This window comes from Mchenga conophoros, linkage group LG8, assembly GCF_057382185.1.
Source record: "Mchenga conophoros isolate Kocher_MC1m ecotype Shallow Benthic linkage group LG8, M_conophoros_male_GT1.1, whole genome shotgun sequence".
In the NCBI taxonomy this organism is placed as follows: Eukaryota; Metazoa; Chordata; class Actinopteri; order Cichliformes; family Cichlidae; genus Mchenga; species Mchenga conophoros.
In genome coordinates, this window is record NC_140533.1 from 4,037,036 (window position 1) to 4,064,665 (window position 27,630).

The 27,630-nt window shown below is 40.2% G+C and overlaps 1 protein-coding gene across 1 annotated transcript in view; it reads left to right on the forward strand.

Moving 5' to 3' along the window:
- The window catches only part of ca10a (carbonic anhydrase 10 (inactive)a), a 324,330-nt gene that overhangs the window by 29,393 nt on the left and 267,307 nt on the right, over positions 1 to 27,630 (forward strand). Inside the window, exon 2 of the mRNA XM_085283645.1 lies at positions 10,587 to 10,661. Coding sequence (XP_085139771.1) covers positions 10,587 to 10,661 — 75 coding nt within the window. The remainder of the gene's footprint in view (positions 1 to 10,586; positions 10,662 to 27,630) is intronic.

Sequence of the window (27,630 nt, forward strand, 5' to 3'; positions counted from 1 at the left end):
TGATGATGCTGTCTGTGTTGAGCGCTCAGTGGATCTGCGCTGGACAGTGCAGCCTAGGCGGAGTAGTTGAACGCAGATTCATTGAGCGCTCAACACAGACAGCATCGTCAGAAGGAAAGTTGATAAAAAAAATTACAAATTTTGTATTGTTCTTTTTTTCCCCTCCCCTTTGGTTTTCTTTCTTTCTCTCCCCTCTTTCTTTCATTCTTTCCCCCTGTCCTATCCCACAGTCATGTCTGTCCTGTTTGCAACTGAAAATAAAATAAATTCATAATTATAATAAAGGTCAATCAAATGGACCAATATGATGATCCACTTGGTAAAATAAATCCGCTTGGCATCTTTCTTGGCCTCAAGACAACAATTCTGATGGCTATAGATTCAAACGGGACAAAAAAAAAAAAAAAAATTAAATTTTTTTAAAAAATTGTATTGTTCGATACATATGCGTACCGAACCGAAAGCACTGTATCGAACGGTTCAATATCGATACGAATATCGTTGCACCCCTAATATATATATATATATATATATATTCAAATAATTTAAATAAAAAAAACAACTTCATTTACCTATTACTACCACACACCCAATCCGATTGTTGGTACTTCTGGCTTGTGTAGCCACTAGGTAACAAAAGCTCAACACACCCCCTAGCATCCTAGAGCACTTCCGTTGTGTTTTGGAGTTTGTACATGCTCCAGTTTGTACGTTTTGGAGTAATAAATCAATTATAAAATACAAAAACCAACTATTTACATTTCATACATTTCAACTTTTAACTACTTAAATTTTAAGCTTTTTCCTTTTAAAGAAATTTAAAGTGAAACAACACAAAACACTGCAAACCACAACACAATTAAATATAAACTAAAACATGGGGAAAAAGGGGGAAAAAAAGAACGCCCAGATCTTTAATTAAGGGAAAGGTTGGCATTTAGAAATATTAATATCACACTCAACTGACTGTGTTTTATCTTCCCATTGCACTGATGGGTGGAGAACTGACAACTTAGGTGCCTGTGCATGTTGTTTGTGGAGCCGGCTCTATATTATATCCTTTTCTTGTAGACTCTACACTCTGCCTTTGTTTTGTCAATAAGATTGAAATGGCTCCAGACTTTGCTTCTTTTCTTCGTGTCACTCATTTTCTTTACTGTACCTTTCCAATGTGACGGTGTTGTCTCTTGTTGTTGCTTCCGGCTCTCTTTCTTTCCCTCTCCCTCCTGCTCTTGTTGTGTGCTACTGCTGTTGCAACTACCGTACCCGCCCCCTTAGCTCAGCGCTGAGCAGAGGGGGGAAGGGGCGCAAACGCAAGGCTCTGTTTGGCGTCTCTGCTCAGCGCAAACACAAGGGACTTGCAGTGTAAAGCGAAAAAAAGTGAAAGAGAGGGCAGGAGAAAGGGGGGAAAAAAAAAACAAAAAAACCCACGAGCCGGCTCGCATCGTTCGCTTCAAAGATCCGGCTCTAAGAGCCATATCGTTCACGACCGACCCATCACTACAGCCTGCTGCTGTATGCTTGGACCACCACTCTAATGGACAGGCCTCTGTACTGATGGTGGGCTCTCCTGTATCGATGTATCAAAGCACACTCGAAGCTGAGTATTCCTCCTGTTCTGAATCAAACTGACATAGGAGCCAATACAGCTAACCTTTTCTTTGGTGGTGACATGTTGTTGCTTCCACAAGTTTCTCTCCAGCAACCCTCTGTTCCTTGAGCATGTTGGCGACTGAGACCAAAACTTCACCTCTGTCAGCTCTGTGCATATACTTGAAGTCCTTGAATCGGGGTCCAGTGCAGTAGCAATTTTCAGTTATGCAATGTTGATATTTTCTTTGTGTGTCTCCAGGTCTGTTCTGACTGAAGATCATGTAGGCAGGGTCATCATTTGAGCTCTCCATGACCCAAGAGAGTTCACAAAAAGCAGGCAGAACCACAGAGCATGAAACATACTTTTTTCCTCCCAGAAGTTTAGTCTCATACCTGCAAAAGAAAAAATACAAAAGAAAAACATTTAAAATGAAAATGTAGTGCATTCATTTACTTCTATATGCACAAAAATGTCCTCTAAATATTCATGCTATATTTACACACACATACAGACGCTGTCACGGCGGGGTGCGCCGGTGTGAAGAATGAGGTAGACCCAGATACAGACACGGTGGAGACAAGACGTAGTTTCAAAAATAAAGCGAGCCTTTATTGTGGCTGATTGCAGAAGAAAAACATGAAACTAGGGAAACTAAGGAGACTATGAACACTGTGTTAACAGAAGGCCGTGACACTCAGTGAACGAACTATGTCAAAACTATGAACACTGAGTAAACTAGGAAACAGTGACACAATGAGGTAAACCTATGAAAACTGTGGTGAGGTTAACAGACGATCTGACACTGACTGAGCGGAAACACACCATGTGATTCTACTTCCCTTGATCATTCCTTATGTGTACACATAAGGAATGATCAAGGGAAGTAGAATCACATGGGGAAAACAGCTGACAACTATTAACATAATGACAGGACACGTGAAACTAAATACAATAAACACAAAACACAAAGCTCTTTCAAAATAAAACGGGAAACCTAAGGAGACAGACATGACTTGAACTTGACAAACAAAGAAAACTTGGACATGAAACATGGCAGAATGTAACTAGATAAACTGAAATGAAACTAGACTAAAAAGAATAACAAAAACACCAACAAACACAGAATACTGGGTCACATGACCCAGGACCATGACAGACGCTATTTCTCTCTCACACACACAGTAAGAAATAAATGATGTAAAACCTTCCTGCAGGGTTTCAGTAGTGTTTCTAACATCTGCACTTTGCCAACTACAGCTGAAATGGACAATCTTGCAATCTTGGTGTTCTGTGTGGACATCCTTGAGTGTCTGCTGGTGTCTGCAGATAGTTTTCATCATGTCCAGAATTTAATTCCATCTGGTGGAAATGTTTTGTATAAGTGACTCTTTCTTTTGTTTGTGTAAGTTTGTTGCTGTTCAAATTCTGTAACTCTTGCTGGGCTGTGTTTAAAGTTGTTTAGTTGCTTTGCAACGTGAATAAAATGTTCTGCACATGTTTCAGCAAAATGTCTGTCTTCTTCTGTTCTTCTGTTTTCAATACAGAAAAGAGACATTTTGTGAACACGGCTTCCGTTGTTCATCAGTACTCCACTTTAAACCTTAGGTAATTACAACTCGTATATTCTTCTTGTGATGATGTGTCTTGAAGGAGGCTCATACATCTCTACATTTGTTGGGATCCTAAGAACATTCCTTTAGACCAATATCTTCGACAACACTAATTGGCCTACATTTTTTTAGCTATCCACTTTGGTATGGCGTTTGTTAGCTTGTCTTACTTTTGTTTATCTATACTTACATGCTTAGATGTCCTTACATACTGCATCCAACGTAGTCTGCTGAAGCCTCCTGCCACAGTATGTTTGGGTGTGTGATTTGCTAATATCAATACTGTGTAGTGCATTGAGTGATCCTTTAGACTTGAAGTACTCTGGTGACAAGAAAACTCAACCTTGCAGTGTTTGCAAATAACTTTAGTGCTATCAACGCTGCAGTCAGGAACAGTTTTAAAATGAAAATGTCACAGACTTTCAAAATAATAATGATTTTGAAAAACTGCTTTAATGTGCGGTAAAATAATTGTCAATTAATTGGGATGTGCAATTAGTTGACTAGCCAACTAATTACTTACTAGTGATTTAATCTAACTGTTAAAATTTTAATTGATGCCTAAAACCGGTAAATTATTATGTCCTAAATGTTATGCAGCCCTCTGCCACCATATGGCGCATGGTTGTTGAGAAACCAAATCTAGGCCTTATCTTTGTAGTGTTAACCTTGTTAACACTATTAGAATGAGATTGCAGATACAAGTGGAAGCGAATGGGCTCTCCCTTAGCAGTTGAGTGAGGAGTTCCCTCATTCCGGAAGGTCTCAGGTAAAGTGCTACTTCTCCTCAAAAGGAGATGGCTGTCATTCCTGGACACGCTGGAGAGATTACATTTATCGGCTGGGCCTGGGAAAGGAGGATGTGGCGAGGGGGAAGTCTTCAGATAAGTGAGAGAAAATGGCTGGATGATTTATTGTTTTGATATTTTTAAATGCTATTAAAGTCGTTGTAATGAATTTTCTAACATTGTGCATTTTTCATAACACATGGCACGATATGCCACACTTCTCAGTCACAGTTTATTTATTTTTCAAATGTTGCTATTTTGTCATATTTTAGTTGTTTTATTATTTTAGTAATACATGAGCTGTAGTAACATGTTTTAATATCGTATATAACATTGGTTTATTTTAAGTGTTTTTCTTGGAGTATAGCGTGAAATGTTGATGATGTGCAATGCGGGGTGCTGCACAGTTAAATTGCACGTCTTAATTAAATTGCACATCCTAATTTAACGTTTTAGAGTAGTTTGTTAGTCACCTTTTTTTCTTTAGTTGACTAGTAAATAATGTGTTAATGTGCCTAGCCCATGTGTGTGTGTGTGTGTGTGTGTGTGTATATATATATATATATATATATATATATATATATATATATATATATATATATATATATATATATATATATATATATATATATATATATATATATATATATAGAGAGAGAGAGAGAGAGAGAGACATGTATAAAAGCATAGATTTAATTTTGTTTGATAATTGATATTGAAACAGATTTTTAATCAGGTTGCCACAGTTATTGTTGCGTTAGTTCTTAGTTGCATTGCACTGCATCTTGTGACATTAAAAGTTACACTTAAAGCTATTAGGAGTGGCTCATGGTCAAAGAAGACATTAATTTGACCTTAATTATCTCCATCCATTTATTTTCTTACCACATTAATTTCACCTTCTTCTGTCCCTCCCTCAGTCCACCTGCACTGCTCCATGGCTGGTGCTACCAAAGGCACCCTCCTGTGACTGCTAGGGATTATTGCTAGTTGTTGCAATACTACTGTTGACAGCAGAGTAGCAGCAGCAGCCCTAACGGCTAACATGTTGCTTAATTTGACATATTTTACTGCATGGATTTTATTTTGTCTTAGCTTTTCACGAACCTCCCATTCACACAAGTGAATTTCTTGTGTGGACTCCCTCTTTGTTACCTACTTTGAGCCAGTTAATGACAACACACACACACACACACACACACACACACACACACACAGAATGGGAGAGATAACGGTCTCATAAGTCAGTAAGCACAGCTGTTGGCAAGGTCAAGTTTAATTTATGGATGCACTTTGGCACTTCTAGTTTAGCCTCTGCATCTCTTCCATTCTGACGTTCTCTTCTTTTCTTTCCCCTTTCCTCCCTTTCTGAGTCCATCCTGTACCTGCCCTGCTGTCCTGTCACGCTCCTCCATCCCTCTCTTCCTGCATGGTTGGGCTTATGAATTGCTCAAGCCCTTCAATGAATATCAATGCAAGAGCTTTGATATTTTATGAAAATAAACTGTTTACTGAGACTGTCTCCTTTGGCTTTATGGGAGGTTGGCAACGGTTGAATTGAGTGCTGCCTCATTCCCAAGCAGGGATGAAATAAGCTGGTTCAATGCTAAATAGAATTCAGGTCAGTAAGAGTCTGTGGCCAGCCAGATCTGTCATACAGGTTTAGAGCAACATTCTCATTTCAGAAACCACACAACAAAGTGTGAAATTTTTTTTTTTTACCAAGGGCGTTCTCACATCTGCAGCTTAACATATTTACACTTGGCTGGGACTTGAATGGGGTCTTAAAGAGGGTAGTCTCTTTAATCAAGTAGGAGTCCACTAATTGCCAAGGTCAATAAATGACTGGTTTCCAGCACAACACAGATTGTAATACAAACTCTAGATAAGGGCAACACAACTAGCACTCACAGGGGTTCAGACAGTATTTTACTAACCATAACAATAATTACCAAGCAATAGAAGGTAATTTATTTTTGTTAGCAAATAATATAATATAATATCTAATATTAGGTAATAGTCAGTTTCTATTTGTATGAGCTTGTGGCATGTTTGGGGATTTTGTCTTTTACTTAACCTTGCCTGGTTTGTATGCTTTGCTGCCTGCCTTGATGTGTATGACCCATGTCCGTTTTTGCAATAAAAAGTTAGATATTTTAAATAACACACCCAGCAACCCAGCAAGAAAAGGGTTTCCTGTGTTTGTCACAAACAGTTATATAGATAACTCCCGCAATAAACAAGGGACCACTGTAGGGACCACTGTATATATAGGGACCACTTCAAAGAGGGGCCAAGGCATTTGTGAATTTTGACTGCCTGATGAACTGAGGAGCTACATCCTGGTCACACTGAACTACAATTCCTTTAGCCCTCCACCCAAACTAACTCAGAGGGCAACCTCCATAAGGCCCACATCTATTCCTGCATCTGGGTTGACTGACAACAATACCTCTTGGATTACTGTTCTTCCAAAAGCATTTCCCAAGGCCCCAGAGACTCATTCACTGCTTACCTCCCCAGAGAGCACATTGCAAGAGGTCCCCACTTCTTGTTTTTGAGTCTGTGCTAACCTCCAAAACTGCTGTTGTGACTAACAGCCTTTCTCCTTCTCTCCACAGTAAAATCGTTGCCAGTGTCATGTTCCCCAGTATAGCTGGTTTCACATTAATTAGAAAAAGCAGGTCACTGCCACTAACTGCTTTAAATGAAACTAACGTCATTTTCACATAATTTTTTCAAATAATTAAATTAAGTCATTAATTTTGTACTACCTTGGTACTACCTACCTTGTCAAAGTGTAAAGTGGCAATAGCTGACTGTGGCTTGCTTTGTAGGCTACTGTGTTGTTCAATGATGCAGTTCTGGAAACTAGAATTACTTGCTTTGATTACAATAATATGATAAAACAGATATTTTAATGGAGAAAATTTGCATGCACTGTAGGGCTGCTCAATTAATCGAATTTTAATCACGATTACGATCTGGGCTTTCAACGATCATTAAAAATGACTGAGCCGATTATTAGCCCCTCCCTCATTTATCCGCGACACCTTAAAGGCCGTCTGTGAAAATATTGTCGGGCATAAACCAGTCCGTGGCGCAAAAAAGGGTGGAGACCGCTGATTAAGAGGACCCGAGGGAAGCTCGGAAAGCTAAGCAGAAGTTATTTGGAGAGTGACTGCCGTTGGTTGAAAAGAGAGTTTAAAAAAAAAAAAAACTTCAGTGGTGTTGCACACCATTTTATATTATTTTTTTAAAGTCATTGTTAACCCTTTAAAGCCGGTCAGAGCAGCACGCTCCGTTTTGCGTAACTATTGTTAAATCCCTGTAGAATCTGAACCGTGTAAGCTAGCGCAATAATTTGTTTTGCATATGAAACCGGAGGAGTTGTACTTACATCTTATGCCATCAGCTTGTCCTAGGTCACGGTTTCGTTCCACATATAGCTTTGCAAAAATTGCATAAAAAGCGCTTGCAGGAACAAAAACATAATATTCCAGAAACACGCTTTGCCGTTCCTATCAGCTGTTCGTAACACTTCCCACAGTAAAATGATGCACATGCTGTTTTCTTTGCAAATTTGCATCATAGGATTGTTTTTTGTTTTTCCTGCAGTATATAAAAATTGCTGTATCTCCAAAATAAAACTATGAAGACACTCAAAATAAATTTCCTGTGGTGGGAAACTATTTTTTTGCAACTTTATTGTATTTAAAGTTTTGAGGGATAAACCTCTTAAATTTCTCCAAGTAGAAATATATGTAAATAAAACAAAAGCGATTTTCAATTTTTTTTGTAGTTTATTGCACTTTTTTGCAATTTATGTAATTACTATGGACTTAATGCATACATATTATTAAAATATGGGCTATAACAGTTGTATTGATGTATAGCAACTTGAAATGCTCCCACAAATGGCACTACAACATGTAAAAAAAAATAAAATAATATAAGCTCTGGTGGACTTGGTTCTATGGTAGGTCTTAAAGGGTTAAATAAATATCGTCAAATAATCGTGATCTCAATTTCAGTGAAAATAATCGTGATTATCATTTTTGCCATAATCGAGCAGCCCTAATGCACTGCATTACTTTAACAAGGAAATTAATTATGTTATGGTTCACCAAGTTCTGGAGCCAATGGTAAAACTATTTTCTTCAAATCAAATCAGCACTGTTGAGGTGTGTGTGTGTGTGTGTGTGTGTGTGTGTGTGTGTGTGTGTGTGTGTGTGTGTGTGTGTGTGTGGTTTCTGATCAAAAGTTAATCAGCTTTGTAGAAGTTTTGATATTTTTTATGATGTCTATCTGACTAACTTCCCAACATCTATCTATACATACGTTTTCTTCCACTTATACAATTCAGGGTTGCAAGGTGCTCGCAAGCGAGGTACACCCCGAACAATCACTATGCGAGCACACAGAGGCAAACAATGATTCGTGGTCATTAGGTTTACTGGCCATTTATAATTTGCCAGTAAACCTAATGTCTTGAGAGAGCCCATGGAGGCACATGGTGAGCTTGCAAACTAGACACAGAATGGCCCCAGCTGGTTGTAAGTGCCGTCGTTACCACTGTGACCTTATAGTAAAAGGTTCAGGGAATACAGCTCTCCAGTACATGGTAGTATAGTGGTATGCAAAAGTTGGGGCATCCCTGATAATTTTCATGATTTTTCTTCATAAATCATTGGTTGTTTGGATCAGCAATTTCAGCAATATATCATATAGCAGATGAACAAAATTATATTTGAGAAGTGAAATAAACTTTTTAGAATTTACAAAAAGTGTGCAATAGTTACTTAAACAAAATACAGTTGCATAAATTTGGGCACCCTTGCCATTTAATGATTTTAATACCTTTAGCACTAATTATTGGAACACAAAATTTGTTTGGTAAGCTCCCTGATCCTTGATCTACACACACAGGCGAATCCAATCATGAGAAAGGGTATTTAAGGTGGCCAGCATCATTCAACTATTCAGCCCACTTTGCACAAGGGGATGCTGCTGTATGGGAGAGTAATGCAGAATTAGCCTTTTCTGCACACATGCCACAAACAGAGTGGCTTGAGGTATGCTAAAGCACATTTGGACAAGCCAGCTTCATTTTGGAATAAGGTCCTGTGGACTGATGAAACTAAAATTGAGTTATTTGGGCATAACAAGAGGAAACAGAACACAGCATTCCAAGAGAAAGACTTGCTACCCACAGTAAAATTTGAGGTTGAGAGTCCCATGGATTCCAGTCAATATCAGCAGATTCTTTTAATTCAACTCAATTCAATTTTATTTATATAGCCAAATCACAACAACAGTCGCCTCGAGGCACTTTATATTGTAAGGTATACCATACAATAATACAGAGAGCAACGTTCAAGAATCAGTGACAAAGTTGAAGTTGTGCCGGATATTGAGCTAGATATTTCAACCAGACAATGGCCCTAAACACTGCTCAAAATCTGCTAATGCAATCATGCAGAGGAACAAGTACAATGTTCTGGAATGGCCATCTCCAGACCTGAATATTGAAAAACTTGAAAATCTGTGGTGGATTTTTCTGTTGGGGTGCCCAAATTTATGCACCTGCCTAATTTTGTTTAGGTAACTATTGCACACTTTCTGTAAGTCCTATAAACTTAATTTCACTTAAATATCATTGTGTTCATTTGCTATATGATATAATTAGATGACAGTGCTGATTTATGAAGGAAAATCATGAAAATTATCAGGGATGCCCAAACTGTTGCATATCGCTGTAAATGGGTCACCAGTAACCTCACTGATGTTAGTTGCATTATTTTTTTAACACGAATAAAGAGATCAGTGTGTATTCCGTCTTCGTCAGTCTCATGGTAGTAGCATTAGCCAAAAGAAATAAAACAGACTACATAAAAAGAAACCTGTTGCAATTTAGGTCTTTTTGGGTTCTTTTGGGGGGGGGGGGTTGCCAGTCTAGAAGAGCTGGGCAGAGGGTGCAGTCTTCTAATAGTCTGGAAAGACTGACATAGTCCTATTTGGTTGGTCGATGCAATGCTTTAGGCCAACTCCAATGAAATTGAACCTGCTCTCCAGTGTTACTGCAACAAGGATTTTGGAAGTGATAACAGAAGGAAGAGGGTTGTTCAACCACCTCAACATCCATTAAAGAGAAACAATCAGGACAACATCTCGACATTAAATTAGGCCTTAATTTTGGTGTTTAATTAGTAAATGAAGAGTTGGGGTTGTGGGGGAATTAAGATCCAAAAAAGTATGATTCCAAAAAAAGTAATTCTCACTCACAACTTTTTCTTTGTGCCCAGACTTCTAGGCCTTTGCCTTCCAGTCCTTTGTCTACAGTTGACACAACATAAAATAATAAAATTTGTACTAATGTCTATGGAGTCATTGGATCACACAACAGCTTGCTAAGTGTATACACATGTGTGCGTTTAGGTTGAAACTATTTCCTAAGCCCTGTTGTTTATAAGAGTTTAACAGAGTATATTACAGTTAGGCTGGGGGAAAAAAAATCATCGTTGCTTCATTGTTTACATTTCAGATACAAGTAACTGATGTCCCTGTTGCTGTGTCTCTTCTCTCCCCCTTTAGCACAGCCAAATCCACCAAAAATTCATGAAGGATGGTGGGCATACAAGGAGGTGGTGCAGGGGAGCTTTGTTCCAGGTATGCTTCAAAACTGTGTGCAGCACTTTGATGCATATAGTTTTCACAATACAGATTTTCCTGCATGTACTTTAAATATAATATATATAGTGCACATGTATAGTGTGTGTTTGATCCAGAAGTCAGTGATTACTACACATTTAAGATTACATCGGGCAACGTTGCCCTACTCTCACAGCTAACACGTCTTTTTGATTGATAGCAGCTCACTGATCCTCCCAACTTTTCCATCTTGTTTTGTATCTGCATGCCAATTATTTCCCAGAGGTTGTATTTTCTGCTTAGCTTAGGTGCTTTTGAGTTGTGTGTGTGTGTGTAGATGATGCAATCTCTGTCTTTATGAGGACTAAATGTCTGCATGCAAAAAGAGCAATTAGGAAAATTGAAATAGAGGACATTTAATTTCTACTCTTGTACTAGCATCAAAGCGAACTTTACCTGAAGGTTAAATGTGAGCAGTGAATCTTTACACGATGAAAGTGGAAGTATTAAGGAGCAATTAGAGGTAACTCACCCTAAGGCTGTTTTGTCAACTCCCTGTTACTCATGAGGTATCCGTTGGTGTCAATACCCTGGCAAACTTGCCACTGCAATATCAGCTGGCAAGAGATAATAGTCCCTTTTTACAGAAAATTTAAAGACTGAGTTTGAAGGGCAGGCAGTGCTTTTGCAAAGGTTTAAAATCCCAGAGACTGGATTGGTGCACTTTCTGGTCCTGGAATCTTTGTGCTTTTTTTTTTTTTTTTGGCCTTCCTTTGTTCATTATATTTTCTGGCCAGTGTAATAGGCTGGTGCATCGGGTACCTGATACCAAAGAAAACCTTCTGTATATCTGGGCCACAGCGTGGTATCTAAAAATTCTCTCTTGTTGTGCATACAATAACATAACAGTTACCAGTGTACAGTTACTGTGTAACCTACATACACATTCACAGGTCATAGTTTCAAGACAGCTAAAATGCTGCTTACACTTGGTTCACAAGCTGTGAAGTTATTACAAATCCTAGACTGCTACTGGATTGGATGGGTTTCTGCTCATCATTTCAAAATCTATTTTTGTTGAAAGGCATATATTATCATAGGAAAATTTGTAATAGATATTGGTTTGGCTATTTTTTAGCAAAGATAGACAGATATAACAAAACTTTATTAAGTGTTCAGTGAGGGTATAATAAGAAAAACAAAATTGGTTGTGATTTGAGGTTTTGCAGAATTCTCCAATATTTCTCTCTATGTATGAAGATGAAAATGTCATGATTTCAGATCACTCAAACGGATTCAGTAGCGTAATAAGGTAGCAGGACACACTTCCGGTTTATGTGACTATGGCGTAGGTCGCACCGAGCGTAGCTCCTGCAGAGTCTAGTTATTATCTAGCATTTCCAGGCACATTTTGACGGGTTTTTTCTTTTTGTATATTTACGAGACAAGACTGTTTTTGCTTTTTGTGTTTACAATGTTAATAAGAGCGCAAGCACCTCTCAGCCGAACTTGCAGCCTGCTGCTAACACTGCATCCCCGCCTCGTGGTAAAACTTCGCCACTGCCTGGGTCACCCGACACGCCGCTCGTCGATACGGAAAAATTCACGAAGGCTGAACTCCTCTCTGAACTTCGTGAAGAAATTTCAGCACTGTTTAAAAAGGAACTGACGGCAGCGTTTGCGGAGAATCTCACGTCTATCAGGTCCGATATACAGCAACTAAAAACGGACCTTTCCTCAAATATAACTACCATGCGGCAGGAATTCGCTGGCCTCAGGAGCACAGTTATGGAGATGGAACAGTCTCTCTCCACATGCACGGATGATATTGTCCACCTCCAAGCCAAAGTGGATGCGATGTCAAAGGAGTTGGCCACATTGGAGAATAAATGCGAGGATTTGGAGTCCAGGTCAGCTGTGAGACGGGCGCTGCTCTTGTGGCGACCTGCAGCAGGTGTTTATTGGCATTTATTGGCATTTTCTTTCTCTTTTTGTTTTTAACTTTGTTTTAACTCTGTTCTTAACCGTGGTTTTAACTTTTTGCCGACATGGAGATCTTCTACACCTTAGTTTTATTGTTGTTGGCGATATTCACCTGGAGTCATTCACTCTCACTGACAATCACTTATACACGCGAGGAACTACTTGGATTACGGTGGTCCTGTTTGTCTATGTACGACTCTTCTAATGCTCGACCAGATGTGCTTCTTGGTGAGGATTTATTTCCCCGGTCAAAGACTAATTTTGGAAAGCCCCGCCGCTTGAGAAAACGCGGAAAGAAAGGCGGCGTGCGTCAGCGTGTAAGAAAACTTCGGAGGAAGAATCGTGTTCCTCTGCCTTCTATGATTCTGGCCAATGTCCAATCTCTTAGGAACAAAACGGATGAATTACAAGGGAATGTGCTTCATCTACGGGAATACAGGGAGGCTTGTCTGATGGCGCTTACCGAGACATGGCTGACCGATATGGACAGTGACACTTCACTGCGAATCAGCGGCTTTGGGACCCCTGTCAGATTGGATCGGAACTGTGGAGTAACACGCAAATCTCACGGTGGAGGGGTTTGTTTATATATCAACCAGGGCTGGTGTAATAATTTTACTGTGCGGGAGCGGTTGTGTCTTCCTGACATCGAGCTCCTTTCAGTATCTGTCAGGCCTTTTTACTTACCGAGGGAGTTCCCTCAAATTTTTGTCACTGTTGTTTACATTCATCCTAAGGCTGACGTTAAAGTTGCTGCTGATGCCATTTTTAAAGTGGTACACAATCTGCAGACTCTCTCACCGGATGCTCCTAATTTTATTCTCGGTGATTTTAACAATTGTAATCTTAAGAAATCACTGAACAATTTCTTTCAATATGTCACTTGTCCTACAAGGTATAACAAAACGCTGGATTTGTGTTATGGACCAATTAAGGGGGCATACAAGTCTGTGGCCGGACCTGCGCTAGGTTCTTCGGATCACAATGTTATTCACCTCCTCCCTGCTTACAGATCTGTGATTAGGAGGGAGAAGGCCTGTGTGAAGCGGACTAATGTCTGGACAAAAGACAGTTGTGTTGCCCTTCAGGGGTGTTTTGATTGCACTGACTGGTCCGTGTTTCAAGAGAGCACTTCTGATTTGGATGAACTCACTGATGTGGTGTGTAGCTACATCTCTTTTTGCAAAGACTCTGTGGTTCCAGTCAGAGAATTTAAGACTTTCCCTAATAACAAACCGTGGCTCTCTAAAGATATTAAGGATCTGATTCTTAAAAGGAAAATTTCTTTTAACGAGGGAGACGTTCCCACTGTGAGAATATTGAGGAAGGAGGTGAGGGCTGCAATAAAGATCGCCAAGATGAGGTATAGAAATAAGATTGAGGCAGAACTCAGCAGTAACAACCTCAAAAGAGCTTGGCTTGGTATGAAAACAATGGCAGGGCTTCAGACGAAAGGTAAAAGCAGCATTACCTTAGAGGGGTTTACCTCTGACAAATATCTGGCAGACAGACCTTCGTTTTGAGAACTATGATTGTTCTAGGCAGACCAGCACACTGAGGGAAAAGACCATCACTCCCCCATCTATTTGTATTGATGAGACAGGGGTAGCTAATCTTTTTAGACATACCAAAAGCAAGAGTCCTGGACCTGACAACATCTGTGGACAGGTACTGAGAACTTGTGCTGATCAGCTGAGTGGGATTTTTCACTATATCTTCTCACTTTCTTTAGAGCTACAGATGGTACCTAAAATTTGGAAACATGCGATCATTGTTCCTGTTGCTAAGGGCAGTTCTCCTAAGGCACTGAATGATTTTAGGCCTGTGGCTCTGACTTCTTTAGTGATGAAGACATTTGAGAAGATAATTAAGAAGGAGATTTTAATGCATGTTGAACACCATCTTGACCCCTTCCAGTTTGCCTATAGAGCAGGGAGAGGTGTGGAGGATGCTGCTGTCACACTCCTGCATCTCTTGTATAAGCATCTTGAGGCCCCCCACACCCATGCAAGATTATTATTTGCTGACTTTTCATCTGCATTTAATACAATTCAACCCCTCTTACTTGCTGACAGGCTTTACAATCATTTCAAGCTTGACACTAGTCTGGTCGGCTGGGTGACAGACTTTCTGATCAATAGGTGTGAGGGTAAATCATGTCTTTTCTGATGTGCTCTCCTCCTCTACTGGATCACCCCAGGGTTGTTGCCTCTCTCCCCTTCTGTTCATTCTGTACACAAATGAGTGTCGCAGCAATTTCACAAACAGACACATCCTGAAGTTTGCTGACGACACAGTGATCGTCAGTCTTCTAGTGGGGGACGAGTCAGGCCATGGACAGGTTGTAGATGATTTTGTGAATTGGTGTGATGAGTCCTTCCTCTCACTTAACGTGTCAAAAACTAAAGACATGATTATTGATTTTAGGAAGTCCTCTTATAGCTCATCACCCAATATCATTAAAACTGCCGATATTGGGATCGTTGAGAGTTATAAATATCTAGGTGTGGTACTTGACCATAAACTGTGTTTTGAGTCATTTTAAGTACGTCTCTGCGTCAGTACACATGCCCATCATGCAGAACCATCTGTTTACTCCTGGCCTCATTGATGGTACCTATGTACAGTGGAAGCGTCATGGTATTAATACGTTTAAGGATCTCTATAAAGATGGCACTTTCTTAACTTTTTTAGACCTGTGTTCAGAAACAAATCTTCCGGCTACCAATCTATTCCGTTATTTTCAGGCACGGCATTGCACTTCTGCTCTCTTCCCCTCCTACCCTCTTCTTCCAAATGTCCAACCGTGGGAGGAATTCTTATCCCTCAAACCCAATAAGAAGTCAATTATATCTTTAATATATAAACAACTTATGGATTTAAATGTCCATTCAGTTGCTAAAATTAGGGGGGCTTGGGAGCGGGAGTTAGGAGTAATTTTTTCGGATCAGCAATGGGAGAAAGCAGTATCCAATGTCCGTTACAGTACGTCCTGTGCCAGGTTACAACTTATCCAGTTCAAGGTGTTGTACAGGGTTTACTATTCAAAGTCTCGTCTGTCTGAGATTTACCCACAAGTGATGGATCAGTGTGAGAGATGTCATGCCACCCCATGTGACCTAGGCCATATGTTCTTTCTGTGCCCAAGACTCCATGGCTTCTGGAGTCAGTATTCAGTTATTCTTTCCAAGGCTCTTGGGACCCAAATCTGCATGGACCCTTTTCTAGCTGTTTTTGGGCTTCCAGTCAACACTGGTCTAACCGACCCTACACACTTCAAAATATTAGCCTTTACATCACTTTTGGCTAGACGTTGCATCTTACTCCTTTGGAAATCTTCAAAGCCACCTTCAGTTTCTTTTTGGTTTAGAGATGTGATGTCATTTCTTAAATTGCAAAAGCTAGGCCTTGTGGCGAAGGGCAAATACAGAGAATTTTATCGTATCTGGGGCCCCTTCGTAGACTATTGCAAGTCATTAAACGCTCTACCAGCTGATTAATATCATATCTCCTCTCCCCCCCCCCCCCCCCCCCCCCCCCCCTTTTTTTTGTGTGTGTGTTTTGGGGTTTGTTGTTTGTGTTTGTTTTGGGTTTCTTATTAGGTTTTGTTTTGTTTGTTTATTTAAGCGTGTGTGTGTGTGTGTTATCGTATCTGTTCATGTAAGAAAAACTAAAAAATATGTGAGGGGAACAGATTGTATTGTCATTGTAAACTACTGTACACTTGTCTCTCAATAAAAATATGAAAAAAATAAGGTAGCAGGACACTGCAGTATGTATCCTGTGAATAAAGTTCTGAAGGCCACTGTGCGCCTTTCAGCTATATATAGTTATATTGCGATTATCAGAGACAGCTTAGGAGGAAATGTTATTTTGGATTACATAATCATCTGACAGGAGTTCTTAACAAAAGTATCAGTTTGTATGTTTGATTGACGGTCAGATTATTGTTGTTGAAAAAGAAATGGAAATACTACTTCAACCTCACAGGGAAAAACAGTAATATCAATGCAAAGCTCATGTCAGGTTTGAAATAGTGCTTATCAGAGTTCTGAACCCTCTTTCCTTCTTTTCACCTGTTAATAACCCATTTCACTTTGCTGAAACACTTCTCTGTGGAGGTCAAAAACTGTGGCCCAGCATATTGGAACATTTGCACCCCAAGGTTAGCAAAGCAGATGTAATCACGTTTTCAGGCCTGGTTAACCTTTAGAATATTGCACAACCTTTCAGTGTACTCTCAATTAGCTTTAAATTTGATAAAGGTCAGATAAAACTCCAGGTACTGCATCAGTTTCCGCTTTGCGTTTACCTTTTGTTTCTTTGCCATGTCCTTACATTTGACTCCTTCAGTTAAAAGTTATGTAATGTGTCATCAGCATCACTCACTGCACTTCCAGAAAAAAGGTTACAATAAAAGTCAATTTCTATGATCTACATGATAAGATAAGATAGAACTTTATTAATCCCTCGGGTGGGTTCCTCTGGGAAATTCGATTTCCAAAAAAGCACAGCACCGACAGAAGTTACAGAGTTATACACACACACATATATATAAATACAGAGACAATATAAATAAAATATACGAAGGGGATAAATAGAATAAATAGGAATAAAAATAAAAATACAAGTGAATTGCACATTTCAAGTATTGAGTCTATTGCGCCGTTGACTATTTACAAAAGTATTGCACAAAAGGTATTGCACAGTGAGGTGAAGAGGCACTACAGCTTAGTTGTTCCCCCCTCCTTTGTCCTCCTGTTTCCCCTCCCTCTCCCCTCCAGAGAGGAGTTAAACAGTCTGATGGCGTGTGGGACAAAGGAGTTTTTAAGTCTGTTAGTTCTTGTCTTTGGGAGAAGCAACCTGTCACTGAACAGACTCTTCTGGTTGTTAATGGCCGTGTGCAGAGGATGCCTGGCATTGTCCATAATGTCCATCAGTTTCTTTAATGTCCTTTTCTCTGCCACTGTCACCAGAGTGTCCAGCTTCATGCCGACCACAGAGCCAGCCCTCCTGATCAGTTTCTCCAGCCTGGATGAGTCCCTCTTTGCTGTGCTGCTCCCCCAGCACACCACAGCATAGAAAAGTACTCCAGCAACCACCGACTGGTAAAACATCCTCAGGAGCTTCCTGCAGATGTTAAAAGACCTCAGCCTCCTGAGGAAGTACAGTCGGCTTTGGACTTTTTTATACAGGTGCTCTGTGTTGCATGACCAGTCCAGTTTATTGTCCACCCACAGCCCGAGGTACTTGTACTTGTTGACCACCTCCACCTCCTCCCCCTCTATCTGAACCGGCAGTGGACCTGCTCTAGACCTCCCGAAGTCCACAACCAGTTCCTTAGTCTTTGAGGTGTTGAGTCGCTGGTGGTTTGTGTGACTCCATGCGACAAAGTTCCTCACCAGACTTCTGTACTCCTCTTCCTGATCATCCCAGATACACCCCATGATGGCTGTGTCGTCTGCAAACTTCTGAATGTGGCATAATTCAGAGTTGTAGCAGAAGTCAGAGGTGTACAGGGTGAAGAGAAGAGGGGACAGCACAGTTCCCTGTGGTGCTCCTGTGCTGCTGACCACTGTGTCAGATGTGATGTCCTTCAGCCTGACGTACTGTGGTCTGTCGGTGAGGTAGTCGGAGATCCAAGCCACCAGGCAGGGGTCCACCTCCATCCTGTTCAGTTTTTCTTGAAGCATACAGGGCCGGATGGTATTAAAGGCACTGGAAAAGTCAAGAAACAGGATCCTGACCGTGCCTTTTCCCCCATCCAGGTGTGAGTGGGCTCTGTGTAGGAGGTACAGGATGGCATCCTCCACTCCGACACCCGCCTTGTATGCAAACTGTAGTGGGTCCTGGGCATGTTGTACCTGTGGTCGGAGGAGGTTGAGGAAGAGCCGCTCTAGAGTCTTCATAAGATGTGACGTCAGTGCCACCGGTCGGAAGTCATTCAGCTCATTGGGCCGGTTCTTTTTGGGGACCGGGACGATGCAGGATGTCTTCCATAGGGCGGGCACTCTCCCCAGTCGCAGACTGAGGTTGAAGACTCATTGTAGCGGCTCCCCAAGTTCAGCAGCACACGCCTTTAGCATCCTAGGACACACCTTGTCTGGGCCTGCTGCCTTTCTGGGGCGAAGCTTCCTCAGTTGTCTCCTGACCTGATCCACTGTGACACTGGGAGATGTTTGGGAAGAGGGAGGGGGGGAGATGTCTTGCTGCTGAGAGAGGGATTGGAGGAGGGGGGTGTCATGGTGTCAGGAAGGGGGGGAAGCGAGGGAGGTAGGAGAGTGGGGATTGGACTCTGTAGTGAAGGTGAGGGTGGGGGGGTTGTGGGCTGGTCAAACCTGTTGAAGAAGTTGTTGAGTTCGTTTGCCTTCTCCACAGTCCCCCCACTGTGCTTTTCTTGGTGTTGTGGCCTGTGATGGTTTTCACACCATTCCAGACCTCCCTCATATTGTTCCTCTCCAACTTCTGCTCCACCTTCCTCCTGTAGGTGTCCTTTGCTTCCCTCAGGCAGCGTTTCACCTCCCGCTGTGCTGCTTTCATCTCCTCCTTCACTTTGCTCCTGAAAGCCTTCTTCTTCATGTTGAGGACAGCTTTGACTTCCTGTGTTACCCACGGTTTGTTATTAGGATAACACCGTACCGTCTTAGCAGGGGCGACCGTGTCCACACAAAAGTTGAGGTAGTCTGTAAGACAGTGTGTCGCCCCCTCTATGTCCTCACCATGTGGGCTCAGGAGCACATCCCAGTCTGTGGTGTCATAACAGTCCCTCAGAGCATCCTCCTTTGAATGAATCTACCTACTAGAGCAAATTATTGTTTTGCTTTTTGGAAAACCAAAAAGGCAAATATATGTTCCCAAGTAGTAAAAGTTGCATCCAAATGTTAAAGTGCAATTAGCAGACAGTGTTCAGAAAGAAATTATGATATAAATTTTGATGCAAAAGTTACCACTTTTTGAAAGTCCTTTGAAAATGCAAATCGCTTTTCAAATATCCTGTATCTTATTTTGCCCCTTATTTTTTGCGTTAGAGCAACTGTTATGATTTGACAAATACATAAATAAAATACAATTGAACAGAAAATTAAATTAAAAGTTCATTTTTGTATCATTGTATAGCGTTCAAAACTGGTGTCCATAAGATACAAAGCATAGGGGTACTTATTTGGGAACTTGAGAATTACATTGCCCCAGTTATAAGCCATTGTACCTCTAAAGACACTATAAGGTAATTTATTTTGTGTTCTTCTTTCTGTAGCAAAGACTTGACGGCTCAAACAATTCTTCCATTATTACATCTTTGGATTATGCTTCTTAGTTTATTCATTTTGGTATAATTAATGAATAAGCGTGCTTCATTAAATTTGTGTGCCATTTAGTTTTTGTCTGTGATCATATTATTCAGCTGAATTTGAATTAACATAGCAACAAGTTTTTTTTGTGCTGTAAAAACAATAACCACCATTAAAGTTATTAGAATTCTAAATGACCAAAATAAAAATTGCTCAGAAAAGCAAAGCCTCAGTTCTAGTCTGTGTTTATCTTAGAGCACAGGCATGAGCAGAATTTTAGGTATGCTAAAAATATCATACAAATTAGATCCTTCTCACCCAGTTGCAAATCCTTTGTTTTTGAGTGTATGAGTTTTCATATCCATCTAATTTTTATGTATTAATGCAAGACTATTAGACAGTGGCTCTAGTGGCAATACATACCAAGGAAGACTTGGGTATTTGAATCTTTCGGGGTTTCTTGATCTTAACAATGTTAAGAAGGAGTATTAGTGTGTGATTTGTCTTATAAGGTGGCTCTTTTAAGTAAATCTTTTTCATTGGACTTAAATCCAAATCTATGTGAAGGTTTCAAAAACACCTGGATTGATGTAACATTGCTATCATAGACATAGCTGCACCAATAAACTATGGCTGCAAACCTGATATTTAAAAACTAATATGTATAACTTTTTACTAGAGGTGGGGAGATTGATCTAAATATTGATAATACTTGTAACATCGGACCCAAGAAACATAAGCTGGGCGAATATGGCGACAGCAGCACTTTTATTCAATACTGTGGTTTTGCATCGGGACACAGACACTCCCGCTCTCTCCCACTGCTGTCACATCCGCCCTCCTCTCCGACTGTCACTGCCAACATATCAAGAGTTGACAGTGACAGATCCCCAGCACACCTGTTCACCCCGCCCCTGCGCCGCCCCGGGAGCTCACTGCGTCACCCCTCCTCTGCAGCTGGCCAGAGACCACACCCACGCCACAATACTTTACTGGTCTCAGATATTGGCTAAATACTAGTGCATTGATACTTTGTTTCTATCCTCTAAGTTTAATATGTAGCTCACTGAATTATATTAAATAATTGTTTTGAGAAATGAAAACATATACTTCCAAATATGCAGTAATAATTTATTTTTGTTTTTAAGAAAAGTAAGAGCCACATATGAGGATATTCATTTAACATTTTGATAGAACAGTAGCAGTATAATGTCCTCGTAAGTGGCTATCAGGCCCTTGTAGAGCAAAATTGAGTATTTTGGTCTAAATAACCCAAAATGTGATGTCCACATATGTAGACGCCAGGTCCTAGGAGGTTAATGTGCTTCAGGGACTAGGAGAAGCCCAATACAAAACACATAGAATGCTTATCACAGGCAGCCAACCTAATTTTTACAGTGAGCTGTTGGCTGGCAGTGTTTCAGAGTTTTGGTCACATTTCTACTTAGATATCAGTCTATCGTGAAAAGATTTACATTATCTGTAATATCACATGTCACACACACAAAAAAACCCTGTCTTCTTTCAGCTACTCGCTTTAGTAGTTGCCACAGTGTATCATCTGCCTCCATCTAACCCTGTCCCTAGCATCCTGTGTCACACCAATCCTCTGCATGTCCTCTGTCACTACATCCATGAACATTCTCTGTGGTCTTTAACATTGTCTGTAACTTTCTCCAGTATATCCACCTCTAAACATCTCCAAGCTGGCATCACTTCCTCCTTGCCAATATGCTGCACCTTCTGATTCACTAACTGTCCTCCTGTCTCTCATTTTCTTCATTCACGAATTCCCTAGAGTACCGCTTTCACTTTCTCTACACAATGTCTTCACTTATTAAAGTATTTCCATCTCTAACCATAATAGCTCCAATGTGCTGAACATCCTTTCCAGCTATATTTAAAGTCCCTGCTTATACCTGCATACTCCTGCCTGTCTTTCAGTGTCAATGCCCCCCCCCCCCCCCCCTTTTGTTTTTCTTCCTCTGTCTTTAATTGTCAGAGGAAGAAATATATATACAGGAAGCCTGTTTCAGCTCTCTGTTAAAAAGTCAAATTCTCTGATCCTATGAGTCTTACCCAGCAGGTAATGCAGAGTTCAGATGGAGCTGATGTGGGTGGAGGGACTCGCCAAATCATAACTACCTCGAAATCATCTAGGTGTCTTCCCTACTAACACTGATAAGATAAGCAAACCTGAGTAGCCTTGCAGGTCAAATCTAATCAGTCCCACCTGTTTATGGATTTATTTTAGAGGCCTGGACAGTAAGCGTCAAGATCTTATAATATAAAGTAACCTGTAACCTGCTATTTGCACTTTAAAAGAAATAATACTGAGATTTTTACCTTTACTATTTCACAAAAGGTTAAAAATTGAATGTCCACAATTTAGATTTTAATTGCAGGAAATTTTATTATAGCGATTTAGCAGGAGCAGAGCAAAATCAAAATCAAAATCAAAAGTCATAATTACAAAATCAATAATCAAATCACCTGAACTATACTATAAACTTCTCTGAGCTAATGCTGATTTTGTTTGCCTAAAGATGCACTTATCACAACCAAGAGAAAAACGGCATCCCCTCAGCATTTAGTAGAAGTATGATGTAAACTGAAATCCTTCGGAATTAACCATCTAACATGGCAAAAATGAACAGAGAGGATGTATTTGTATCTGTTGTATCTATCTGTTGTATTTTCCAACTTCTTCACTTAATTTGTATCCATGTCTGCCCTTTCTCTCCCCCTATCTTACTGGATGTCACATCTTCTGAAATGACATCTAACCTCACTCCTGAGGACATCCAGCTGTGTTATTACAAAATGCTTTATTATTAGGAAATTATTAGGAAATAGGGAGAAGTTCTGTTTTAGCACTTTGATCATTTTTAATCACATAAAGACCTTTTACCCTCTTTCAGCTATGAGGACAAGAAGCAGGGGGGACTTCAGTCACTCTCAACCTCACCTGGCAAACTAAATAATCTATTACATGGATTATATCTATATTCAAAATATACAAGATAATAGTTGGCATATACTCAGTTAATAGGATTAGCCACAGGGGGTGTACAACCTTAGTGTTTTCCCATCTATTGCTGTGCATTCATTGATTTTTCCAGCATGTACCATGAGCTCATTTATACCATATATTAACCTCTAGTGCACAGCATCTGTAATTGGTCATTGTGTGTTTCCTAGTCAATGGGTAATAAACTATTCTGTTTATTTAGAAAACAAAAAGATGTACATTTTATTTGAAATACGTAGTCCCAGATTTACACTAGCACCTGAATGCAGCTTAAATTTGGGTATCTCTACAATTTGTGAAGTTGAAAGTAGAGACTACATGAGTTCATGTAGTCTATACTTTGCATGGAGTGGAGCACATAAGTTGTTGGGACCTGGAAATTTAAACATTAATGAGTAAATCTGAAAGGCATTGATGAGCAGTACGAATTTACTTCATCTTATAGTAACTGACCTTTATTCACAGACTGCTGAAGAGAACTAGCCTTTAAAAAAAAAAATTCCTATTATTCCTCAAACGCTCTCTCTCCCCTTCTGCTCAAATAAACTATGTACACTGTTTACACAAGCTCAACATTTAATGAGTCTTTTTTATATTAAAGGCCCTGTCTCACTGCAAACTCAGTCTCATTCAGTTCAGTTCAATTTAATTTATGCACCACCAAATAACAACAACTGTCAATCAATTATATGACCCTCTATGAGAAAGCACTTTAGCGACAGTGGGAAGGAAAACCTCCCTTTTAACAGGAAGAAACCTTAGGCAGAACCAGGTTGAGGGAGGGCGACCATTGTCCGGCAGATGTTACAGTCAAATGGCCGGTGTGTTGTGGAGTCGACCTAAAAGCAGACACACAAGGGGCAGAACTGAAGTTTAATAAAAAGTGAGCCGTTTATTCAGGCTGGTGGAAAAAAAACCCAAAAATGAACCAAGGCGAACACTAAACAATAACCTAAACTGAGTGAACTAAAACTAGACATGAGAAACCACAAACATGAAAAAGAACATGTAAATGTACTGAAAAAAAAAGAAGATTCTTGAGAGGCATGGATTTCAGTGACATGAGATGAGGAAAGACGATGAACAAAGGGAGACAGAGGATGTAAATATACAGAAGGGTAACAAGGGAAGTGGAATCGCATGGGGAACACCACTGACACAAATGAGTGTGACGCCAAGTTATGGGGAAGCAAATCTAAACACACTGAACACTACGAGACTGTCAAAATAAAACAGGAAAGACATAAACTAAGACACACCGACTTGACAAGGTGACAGGGAAGTAGAAACGGGAGATGAGACATGGACCCAAACTAAGGGACAAATACGCAGGACATGATGGACACACAAAAGTGCACATGATGGACAGAGGAGACATAGCATGAAACACAGGGAAGGAAACATGTAACAGGAAGGGAAGATGAGACACCTCAACAACACAACATGGAAATGGAAATACAGGGAGTGCAGAATTATTAGGCAAGTTGTATTTTTGAGGAATAATTTTATTATTGAACAACAACCATGTTCTCAATGAACCCAAAAAACTCATTAATATCAAAGCTGAATGTTTTTGGAAGTAGTTTTTAGTTTGTTTTTAGTTTTAGCTATTTTAGGGGGATATCTGTGTGTGCAGGTGACTATTACTGTGCATAATTATTAGGCAACTTAACAAAAAACAAATATATACCCATTTCAATTATTTATTTTTACCAGTGAAACCAATATAACATCTCCACATTCACAAATATACATTTCTGACATTCAAAAACGAAACACAAACAAATCAGCGACCAATATAGCCACCTTTCTTTGCAAGGACACTCAAAAGCCTGCCATCCATGGATTCTGTCAGTGTTTTGATCTGTTCACCATCAACATTGCGTGCAGCAGCAACCACAGCCTCCCAGACACTGTTCAGAGAGGTGTACTGTTTTCCCTCCTTGTAAATCTCACATCAGATGATGGACCACAGGTTCTCAATGGGGTTCAGATCAGGTGAACAAGGAGGCCATGTCATTAGTTTTTCTTCTTTTATACCCTTTCTTGCCAGCCACGCTGTGGAGTACTTGGACGCGTGTGATGGAGCATTGTCCTGCATGAAAATAATGTTTTTCTTGAAGGATGCAGACTTCTTCCTGTACCACTGCTTGAAGAAGGTGTCTTCCAGAAACTGGCAGTAGGACTGGGAGTTGAGCTTGACTCCATCCTCAATCCGAAAAGGCCCCACAAGCTCATCTTTGATGATACCAGCCCAAACCAGTACTCCACCTCCACCTTGATGGCGTCTGAGTTGGACTGGAGCTCTCTGCCCTTTACCAATCCAGCCATGGGCCCATCCATCTGGCCCATCAAGACTCACTCTCATTTCATCAGTCCATAAAACCTTAGAAAAATCAGTCTTGAGATATTTCTTGGCCCAGTCTTGACATTTCAGCTTGTGTGTCTTGTTCAGTGGTGGTCGCCTTTCAGCCTTTCTTACCTTGGCCATGTCTCTTGAGTATTGCACACCTTGTGCTTTTGGGCACTTCAGTGATGTTGCAGCTCTGAAATATGGCCAAACTGGTGGCACTAGGACTCCCAGTCCTACTGCCAGTTTCTGGAAGACACCTTCTTCAAGCAGTGGTACAGGAAGAAGTCTGCATTCTTCAAGAAAAACATGATTTTCATGCAGGACAATGCTCCATCACACGCGTCCAAGTACTCCACAGCGTGGCTGGAAAGAAAGGGTATAAAAGAAGAAAAACTAATGACATGGCCTCCTTGTTCATCTGATCTGAACCCCATTGAGAACCTGTGGTCCATCATCAAATGTGAGATTTACAAGGAGGGAAAACAGTACACCTCTCTGAACAGTGTCTGGGAGGCTGTGGTTGCTGCTGCATGCAATGTTGATGGTGAACAGATCAAAACACTGACAGAATCCATGGATGGCAGGCTTTTGAGTGTCCTTGCAAAGAAAGGCGGCTATATTGGTCGCTGATTTGTTTTTGTTTTGTTTTTGAATGTCAGAAATGTATATTTGTGAATGTGGAGATGTTATATTGGTTTCACTGGTAAAAATAAATAATTGAAATGGGTATATATTTGTTTTTTGTTAAGTTGCCTAATAATTATGCACAGTAATAGTCACCTGCACACACAGATATCCCCTAAAATAGCTAAAACTACAAACAAACTAAAAACTACTTCCAAAAACATTCAGGTTTGATATTAATGAGTTTTTTGGGTTCATTGAGAACATGGTTGTTGTTCAATAATAAAATTATTCCTCAAAAATACAACTTGCCTAATAATTCTGCACTCCCTGTATACATACACACACACACACACACACACACACACACACACACACACACACACACACACACACACATAAATATATATACACACATATACATATATACTAGGGGTACAACGATACACAAAATTCACGGTTCGGTTCGGTTCTATACTTTGGTGTCACGGTTCGATATTTTTTCGATACAAAAAAAGAATGTTCATGCCTTTTAGATTTGTCATTTATTAAATTTTCACGGCACATTCCGCACCACATCTCTGTGCGTTCATCATTTGTTTGAAGCCAGCTCACCTCCTGTAACTCCTAGAATGCGCGCTTCTTTTGTGGTTTGGACTCCTCCTGACATTTCTTTGGAGGCGGAGGAACATCACAGTAATTGCTTAAAGGAGCTTGCTTCTTCGACATCTTTCAGAGTTCTAAACAAATGTCTGTCCTCCTCATGAAAATCTTATGTACGCAAACATACGTTGCAACTTCTTATCTTGTGCGCGTTTTTTTATTTTGACAGCGAATGCGCACCTGCGGACCACTTATGTGCAGCCCTGGTTATTTAGCTCGTTATATTGCAGCCACAGAAATTCTTTTGTCCATAAAACCATAAAACTGCACTTTCTTTTTGCCTTATAGTCTGATTTGTCATAACTTTTCCGTTTTGTGGTAAGCTTTTCTTTGGCTGTCACTTCTTCACCCTGACCTCTCTTATTTGGCTCAGCAGAACTAAAATATATATCCTGCTGCTTTTACACAGGCACTCACATAATGCTCAGCGATTCTCTGCGCGATCAACCTCTCACATGTTTAAGCTTGCTGCGGGAGATTTCACTTGTCATGTTTGCATAGTAAGCTAACGATTAATAAGACGATGTCAGAGGAATTGGTGCACAAATTATCATCACTCGCCAATCAGTGCTGTCGCTCACTATACACGGTTCGCGCGATTGCAAAGTGAAAGCAAAAAACAAGCGCAAATTCAAACGCGATTTTTTTTTTTTGTGTCTTATCTTTAGCCATCAGAATTGTTGTCTTAAGGCCAAGAAAGATGCCAAGTGGATTTATTTTACCAAGTGGATCATCATGGTCTTGCCATATTGGTCCATTTGATTGACCTTTTATTATAATTATGAATTTATTTTATCTACAGTTGCTACAAACGGGACAGACATGACTGGGGGATAGGACAGGGAGAAAGAATGAAAGAAAGAGAGGGAGAGAAAGAAAAACAGAGGGGAGAAGAGACGGTGAGAAGGGGGGGAAGAAAAATAAATTTTAAAAAAAACAAAACAAAAAAACAACACCTGGGTCACCTGTATGGAGAAAAAAAACAGAAGAGAAAGCAAACAACAAAGAGCAACATAATAAAAAAACCCGGCACCATCACAATAA